Source organism: Gossypium hirsutum, chromosome A01 (genome assembly GCF_007990345.1).
Source record: "Gossypium hirsutum isolate 1008001.06 chromosome A01, Gossypium_hirsutum_v2.1, whole genome shotgun sequence".
Taxonomy (NCBI): domain Eukaryota; kingdom Viridiplantae; phylum Streptophyta; class Magnoliopsida; order Malvales; family Malvaceae; genus Gossypium; species Gossypium hirsutum.
The window spans coordinates 17921124-17929972 of record NC_053424.1 but is presented as its reverse complement, the minus strand read 5'-3'; the positions used below and the strand labels follow the sequence as shown (position 1 = coordinate 17929972).

General features: G+C 33.1%; 2 protein-coding genes across 4 annotated transcripts; one reads left to right on the top strand and one right to left on the bottom strand.

The window, feature by feature from the left end:
- Positions 1–820: 820 nt before the first annotated feature.
- LOC107916796 (ataxin-10) lies at positions 821–4971 on the bottom strand. 3 transcript variants are annotated; one of them, XM_016846169.2, is made up of 5 exons: positions 4818–4967; positions 3023–3675; positions 2019–2910; positions 1091–1195; positions 821–1015 (listed from the first exon to the last, which is right to left on the bottom strand). In XM_016846169.2, the coding sequence occupies exons 2-4, from the start codon at positions 3627–3629 to the stop codon at positions 1093–1095; spliced, it is 1602 nt and encodes a 533-aa protein (XP_016701658.2). In that variant the 5' UTR covers positions 3630–3675; positions 4818–4967; the 3' UTR covers positions 821–1015; positions 1091–1092. The 3 variants fall into 3 exon arrangements, with proteins under 3 accessions (XP_016701658.2, XP_040969156.1, XP_016701657.2); XM_041113222.1 differs by having other exon boundaries at positions 821–1195; positions 2019–2817; positions 4818–4971; XM_016846168.2 differs by having other exon boundaries at positions 821–1195.
- Positions 4972–6859: 1888 nt separating this feature from the next.
- LOC121210544 (pentatricopeptide repeat-containing protein At5g57250, mitochondrial-like) lies at positions 6860–8325 on the top strand (the record flags this gene model as incomplete). The annotated part of the gene is given in 2 exon segments (XM_041082334.1): positions 6860–8000; positions 8003–8325. Coding segments are annotated over 2 exon segments (1449 nt in total), but the record flags the coding sequence as incomplete, so codon positions are not given.
- Positions 8326–8849: the final 524 nt, after the last annotated feature.

The following is an 8849-nucleotide window of genomic DNA, read 5'->3' as shown; positions in this document are numbered from 1 at the left end:
ACAAATATAAGTTTAGAATAAATCAAATATTTACAAGATATGTTTTCAAGTCATTAAAGTCAATATTCACAAATTGAGAGATCAAATTTGCTTGATTTGGATGATTCAATTTTTAAATATTTGTTGCTCTACAATATAGATATTCAAATATGGGCTAACACACGTCCGTAAAATCATCTAAGTCATCATCCAAGTGATTTAGTTAAAAAATGGCCAATTCCAAATAAGATAAGTTATGTGACTTGCACAATGCCAAGAACAGTGGGCACTGCTTGTGGCATTGCATGAAACGCTGCTCACATAATTGCCTCAACAAAATATAAGGTAAGTAGATCATATTAAAATCCGTGAAAAGTGATTTTGTTTGATCTAATCACGTCTTCAATTACAATTACAAGATTGACTGTACAAAATCCATAAATAAAGCAAATTATGAAACTTGAGGCGTGCTAAGTGGAGTGGTCACTTCTCTCAAAACTTGCATCAACACAACATAATCGACCTTGATACGGGGAATTTGGATGATTCAAAACTCCTTTTGAATTTTTTTAGTTTATCTTCTTAAAGTTTCCATTCTTATATTGAATGTGGAAACATGTGAGCACTTTAAACTCCTTCAAAGACAATAACCAGCTAGTAGGGTGAGGATGAGCTTATTTTCTTTGGAGTTTGAATCAATTTGGACTTCTTAGAATCCCTTTTGAAGCTGCCCACCAACTCTATTCTTATTTAAGAGGATAATACTTATTATAACCACAAAATAATCTTGTCTAATTGTTACAAATATTGTCTAATTCTATATATATGTACTGTTGGAAGAGGTTATAAATATAGAGTAGATATGGTATATATTATATAGATAAATCTGTACTATTATTTAAATTTCAGATTAAGTTGGTGTCATGTGTACCGGAATAAATTTGTATCAACCCTACTCTTCGGAATCTCCAAACTCTTTTTCTTGTTGAGATTCATGCACCGTATAAAATTAGTATTTACTGCAGCTCCACATTTTCTGGGAAACAAACCAAATGGAACGGTATTGGTATTGGGCCGTTTGGTGGAGAGGATGAAACAATAAGCTTAATACCTTCAACATTTGGATTTGGTAAAAGTTGCAGTGTGGTGTGCTTGAATGTATAACTGTGGTTCTCTGATGGACATTTTCCCCATAAACTTGAGAGGACCTACGCGCCTGTCATATATTATCAAGTGTACAGCACAGTGATCTGAGTGTTGCGAAAGATAGAATCAACTGAATTTCAAAAAATCATAAATTATTTATCAAAAAGTAATATGACCTAAAAACAACATTTTCATCCCAATAATTAACATGCACTATTAAAAGGAGAATGAAGAAAATTCTTTCAATAATTAAACAATACATTCAAGCAACAAAGGACCTTACTGAGAAATGGTTTTAAAGCAGAGAAAGGAGCAACACTTTTAAGGCATAACTTAAAACCTAAGAAAGGGCAAGGAGCAATGTGAAGGGAACCCTTTCATATCTATGTCAATATTGTCATGAAACAATCCAAGGATAATTATCTAAATCATACAATAACATTTAAGGGGTTCAACAATCCATCAAATATTAAAATGGGAGTTGGCTTTTCTTTCTTCAGTAAGACCAATTTTTAACACAAGCACTGAAAACATTGAATTTTGCAAGAACAATCAAAAGGTCAATGCATAATATGTACCAAGAAATATCAAGTGTTCCGGAAAATGATGAACAATACACATATAAAAGCAAATTCATTCCCAGATATCAGCAAAAACTGAATCATCAAGACAGAGGGGACAGACAATTTTCTATATCTTCATCTACAAATTACACCATTATAAAATCAGATTTCATAGTCAAGCTTCTTGTTTTCTAGATCAGTTCCTAAAAGAAGTGTCCAAATCGGAAAAAAATTCTTCAAAGAATATGACACCTACGAGTCAACTATATTAAAATAGCATTATTATAAAAAAAAAAAGACACTATACCAAAATAAGCAAAAAAAATTTACTCGACAGGCTTTGTGTAGCTTCCTGGGATATTTACTAGCTTTGCACAATGAGTGTTTTGATCAACCTCCACTTTAAGACCAAGTCTGGCAAGTTCAGGCATGTCAACAGACCCTTGTAGCTGTAAATCAGCTACTATCTGTTGGTTTTCTGCATTACCTTCTAATAAATTTCTCAAAGACCAAATCCCCCATTCTCTCAAATACGGGTTGTCATCATCAGTAACACACTGCTGTAACAACAGTAGAATCCCACTTTTCTGCCTTATTTCATCCTGTACGTTCTTCCTTCTATACGCACAATTCCCAATTATCGCAACCAAATCTCTCTGAAATCCTTTGTAAGGGCAGAGCTTAGTTGAACCCAAATTCAGTTCTTGGTTTTCACTATCCTTCAGGGTTTTTCTTATGATTGCTGGCGGCTCAAGATCATGAAGCAATGATAAAATAACATCTGTAAGATCATCGGATAGTAGCAAATCAACAACATCTACAGAATCTTTCTTCAATTCTCGTAGACCCTCTTGAGCGCAGATATCCCTCAAAATAATGAGGGAATATCCCATAACATCAACGGATGTAGAGCCAGTTGGAAGACCAGATTTGGCTCTAGCACCAAAATCAACAATACTTACTGATCTCTTAAATATTCCAAGAACACACAATGCAGTCTCGTTGGGAACTCTTACTTCATTAAGTCGTTCATTTAGGATCTCAGATATGATTTGCAGAAGAAAAGCCTGCTCTGATGAGAAAACTTTATCCCCTAAAGCAGTATTTCCCCCATCCTCAGAAGCATTGCCTTCACATAATTTAAAGAACAGTGCAGGGAAGTGAATGTCCTCCAAACATAATCTTGAGAGAAGTAACTTAAACCAATTTTCTCTAGAACCAACTGGTATTAAACGATAATAGAAAAAAGAGAGATCTACAGTTAGCTAAATCCATCTAAAACAAAGTAGGGAACATAGTAAAAGAACTTAAAATCGAAGGCTCATCATTTGTACCTGAAGCAACGGTCTGAATTATGCCAGCTACAATAGGCAACCCCGGATCTCTACATAGCTCAATAGCCAGTCCAGGCTTTCCGTCACAACAGGTGTATAAAATCATACACAAAGGATCACTGGTCTCCAGACTATGGATGCTTGCTAGTATGAAAAACTCGTTAGGGAACAACTTATGCCAAATAGCCTCTTGAAGTTCTGATCCAGCCAATGAAACATTTGCCAGAACTTGCAAACTCAAATGAATAATCCCAAAATCCGGATCAGAAAGAAGTGCTGCAGACCTCAAAACAGTCAAAACAGTTTCAATTCCATTATGCTCAACAAACGAATTCTGATTGGCAACTTCTCCAGCACATAGATTCCTAAGAAGCTTCATAGCTTGCATGAGATATTCTTGACTTGATGCATGATGGAGAGATTCAACAAGCTTCAAAACAGTAGGAAGGATATTCTTTGAAGCAAGTTCTGCACGGCCAACAGCAGCTCTAGAATTTTTTATAAGAATCTCTAGGGCTTGTTGTAGCGAAGACGAATTTGATGCGCTAAGTAAAGGCTGCAAAACATCTTTGGGATAGTTGAACTCTGGCAATGATTCTCCGGCCATTGCAGGACTGGTTGAAGATTCGCGAACTTGAAAACAAAGCAATTATCTGCAATAAAGGGACAAGAATACCGATTTTACATTCTTCAAGAGTTATGGAAATCACTAGAACCAAACAAGCCAACCTAGTAAAATGTTGATGCCCTCATGCCCAAATCAAAGGAAATTATTTGAAGTTCTTTTTCCGGGCTATAATTATGAAACCACCAGTTCAATAAATAATGACATGCAACATATATGGAAATAAATAATAACACAAAATCAAGCATGAATGAATATAAAATCATTACTTAATTGTTATATTTAAAGTTTCTAATGCTGTTTTGGTAAAAGGTTTTAGAAAACTCAAATCCGATTGGAAACATAATGCCCGTTTTAAAATTAGATTTGTAGTCAAACCTTTGCCAAAATCTAAAACAATATAATATTATAGAATTCTGTTAATTGTTAAGATCTTTTCAGGCTTAGGAATAAAAAAAAATAAGGAATGGCAACGCGAGAGATGGAGATGGAAGTATAAAGTTGTTAAGATGTTCCTGAAAGAATCTAGATGGTAAGGGTATTTCTGTTATGACATCTTCCATTTTTAGAATTTAATGCTCAAGCTCTGCGCACTAGCCAATTAAGCAAAACAGAAATATTATCAGCACCAATCTCCACATTTCAGGGAGATAAAGAAAACAGTTGAACCTACTTCTCTAGCCAAAATGTATGAGACTAATAAAATTTCAAAAAAGATTATAAAAGTCTTAAGTATCAAAGTTCATTGCTTTTTTAATTAGAATAAACAATGAACATCATCATTTGGCATTCCTCAGAAGGAAGGATAGTCCAACATCAATGGCATACTTCACTAAACCAGAAAAAATGGGTTACTTCCATAATCAACCCTACTGTAATCTTCACCCCCATACAGTCATTAAATCACCCTTTTTCCCCTCATTCAAAGAAACCCAAATTTCCTTAGTGTCATTTTGTCAAACATTTCACATGCATAACCCGGGAACCCGCAAAAATAGACAACATCGTTTGCCTATTCAACAATAACTGCAGTGATTTGCTTAAAGCTCAGACCTTCAAGTAAAGCAACTAATTTTTATATTTTATTTTTAAAAAGCATGAAACAAGAATTAAGGACTAAGACAGATTAAAAAAATCCTTTACAAAAGAGGCATAAGCAAAGGGACTTACCGGTCAGGAAAGATAGACGTGATTAGGAAGAAAAGCGGTATGTTTTTCAGCTGAGATAGGCAGCAAAAAATGTCGTCTTGGGCAAGTTACGTTTTTTACCTCGTTTGTTTTAGGCCTATTGTTTCTCCTCCTACCAACAACCTGATATTTATCCCATCTGACACCCAAACTTCACAAATCGTGTTAATATTATTATTATTACAAGTATATTTTAAAATTTTAAAAGTAAATAAATAAGACACTTTAAAGTCATTTTAATCTTACTCGTAGTATTTTTACTTTCCACAATTTATTTGATAATAATTTTAAAATTAGTGTATTAATTTTTATATAATTTATTTTAAATAAAAATAATTATAACTCCCTCTTATTCAACTTAATAAACTTGTATTTCCACTAGAATTGATAATACAATCTAAAAATGAGACGCTTTGTATTACTCAGAAAAATAAGATGAAAAATATAAGAATTATTAGGTTTTTTTTTATAAGAATGACTCAAAACTTTTGATACGAAAATAACTCACTTTTAAAATTATTTACGTAAATGATATGTTTTTAAATAGTAAATATATGTAACGCCATTGTCAATATATTTTTAAAAGAAAAAATATTTTTTTGGGTGCCACCCTTGTTATTGGTATCACCTGACTAAAGTATAATTATATAAAACATTTAAGGACCTAGTGAAGCAATTACTCTTTTTAGATCGGATGAAAAAGGGTAACATTATTCCTCCAGCCACACCAATTAAATACTTTTACATTTTTTTATCTACTTGCATGTTAAGTTTGTCCCATTTTAAAATTAAAATTAAATAGCTTTTAGAAAATATAAGAATAACAAAATAAATCATTTTCAAATTTTATTATTTTTTTAAAAAATAAAGTTAAAAAACTATATAAAATTCTTATTTATATTATTTAAATATATCCCTCAAGAATTTTCCTCAAGTCAAAAAAAAATTTGAAATTCTTATTCAATAAAAATAAGAATTTTCCTCAAGTCAAAAATTTAAAAAATATTTTTTTCCTCAATTAAAAAAAAGAATTTTTTACTTTAAGGAAAATTATTGAGAGATATATATTGAGTAATTTAAATAAAAAATTTCTATATTCTTTTAAGTTTATTATTTTTAATAAATAATAAAATTTGAAAAAATATTTTTATTATTCTTATATTCTTTAAAGATTATTTAAATTTAATTTTAAAAGGAACAAGCTTAATATGTAAATAGACAAAAAGTTTAACACTGTGTTTGGTTCGCCGTATTACCCAATCCATTACGCCCCGATTACGTGCGTATTACATTACGCCCCTATTCCGGCGTTTGGTTCGCTGTAATAGGTATTACGCGCGTAATCGGTTACGCCCCTAATCCCCAAATTCCCGTGTTTTCCAATCCCTTCCCTTTTCGCTGTATTAGCTATTACTTCCGGCCTCCCTCCCCATCTCCCTGTTTTACCCTCCCTCCCTACCCGACCCTCTCCCTAATCATTTTCGCCGTCCTTTCTCTTCATCTGGATTGAACAGCTACGAAAGATCTACCACTAATTTCCCTTCTTTGATCCTCTCAATCAAGTAATTCTCAAATTATTTTCCTACTGTTTTTGGGTTTTTTTAACCCTCTGTTTCATTCAGTCTTTTGTTAATTCCTTTAATTTTCCATATATGATTATCAGGTGATGATAAACACTGTGAATTTAGTGTTAGAACAGCTTTGATTTTTATGGGTCTGATTTATTTTGACTGGCTTTTTTTTTTCCTCCGTTTTTTTCTTCCTTCTCTGTTTCATTGTTTTTTTTGTTAATTTTGCTTATGTGATTATAAACACAGTAAATTTAGTGTTGGGATAGCTTTGATGTTACTGGGTTTTATTTATTTTTACAGTTTCTTTTCTCTTTTTTTCCTACTGGATTTTATGCTGCATTTGGTTGAATCTTTTTGTTAATTTTTACTTTACTTTCTATTCATATATGTTTATGAGTGATGATAAACAATGTGAATTTAGTGTTAGAACAGGTTTGGTTTTAACGGGTTTGATTTCTTTTTGCTGTCATCCGAAACAACCCAGAGAAGGGTCTTTTGTTGTTAAAGGATTGCTTGAGTGATTCTGGTACATTGCCTTCTTCTTTTACTTTTTGCTCGTTGATTCATGGTTTTGTATCTCAAGGGAATATGGATAGAGCAATTGAGGTGTTGGAGTTGATGACAGGTGATAATGTTAGATACCCTTTTGATAATTTTGTTTGTAGTTCAGTGATTGTTGGTTTTTGTAAGATTGGGAAACCTGAAGTTGCAGTTCGGTTTTTCGAAAATTGTATGAATTCAGGAGCTTTAAAGCCTAATGTTGTTACTTATACAGCTCTTTTAAGCAGTTTTAATCTGTTGGGTAAATTTGATGAGGGTTGTGAGTTGGTTTATAGTATGAAAAAGGAAGGGCTGGCTTTGGATGCTATTCTTTATAGCTGTTGGATTTTAGGGTATTTTAGAAATGGGTGTTTAATGGAGGCTTTGAGAAAATATAGAGAGATGGTTGAAAGAGGAATAAACCCTGATACTGTGAGCTACACTGTCCTTATTGATGGGTTTTCGAAGGAAGGTAGTGTTGGGAAGGTTGTTGGATTTCTGAAGAAGATGTTGAAAGACGGGGTGATGCCGAATGTGATTACGTATACGGCAATCATGTTAGGTTTCTGTAAGGAAGGGAAATTCGAGAAGGCATTTAGGTTGTTCAAGGAAGTTCAAGATATGGGGATTGAAGTGGATGAGTTTATGTATGCAACGTTGATTGATGGAGCTTGTCGGAAAGGAGATTTTGATTGCGTCTTCCATTTGTTAGATGGAATGGAGAAGAAAGGGATTAAGCCAAGTGTTGTTACTTATAACATAGTCATCAATGGTTTGTGTAAGGTTGGGAGGACATCTGAAGCAGATAATGTATTCAAAGAAGTAGCCGGTGATATTATAACATACAGTACTCTGTTGTATGGTTATACCGAAGAAGGGAATATAAAAGGAATTATTAAGACGAAAGAAAAATTGGAAAAATCTGGTCTTTGTATGGATGTTGTTGCATGTAACATACTTATCAAAGCATTCTTTATGGTTGGTGCATTTGAAGATGCTCGTGCACTCTACCAAGCAATGCCGGAAATGGATTTAAATGCAGATTCGATTACTTATTGACAATGATTGATGGCTACTGTAAAGTGGGCAGAATAGAGGAGGCACTTGAAGTATTTGATGAGTATAGGGTGTCATTAGTTTCTTCTGTTGCATGCTATAATTGTATAATAAGTGGGCTATGCAAACAGGGAATGGTCGATATGGCCATTCAAGTGATTATTGAACTTGGTGAGAAAGGTTTCATTTTGGACATGGGTATCTCTATGATGTTGATCCGGGCAGCTTTTTCTCAAATGGGTGCAGTGGGAGTTATGAATTTTGTTTCTTATTTGGGTTTCAAAGGAGATCTGCTCTTCCTTATTTGAAGGACTATTTAAGGAGATGAATTGAGAAGAAATATATATTTATATTTTCTTTTCGGTGTAGATTGAGAGACATGGGTCTTTAGGTAGACAACAGGATAGTATACTTTATGCTTGGCAATCTGCATATTCGTATTGATTTCGTGTCATATTCGTGTTTTAAGGTATTATAGGTATACAAATTTGAACATTTAAATAATTTCTGTTATATGGATTGTGGTACATTTGTGTATTCATGTTTTTTTTAATACCATATTATATACATATATACAGTGAAATTTTGCCTTGCGGACTTCATTTAAATTAAGAAAGCTTACAAAAGACACTCCCTTTCCATTTTTTGTTATTCTTTGCTATGAGTTGGAGAAAGAATAAACAGGAAACTGTTTGCAGATTTTGCTTTGTTTTTTCTGTACAGTAGTGGATTGTTCTGTTTTGCTGCTGCATTGTTTGGTTGGTTTGTGCACTGATTCTTTGTTTTGGTTGGCTTTTTCGATTTAGATTTTGTTATTGTCCCCTAAAAGTTGGGTTAAGTTGTTTAA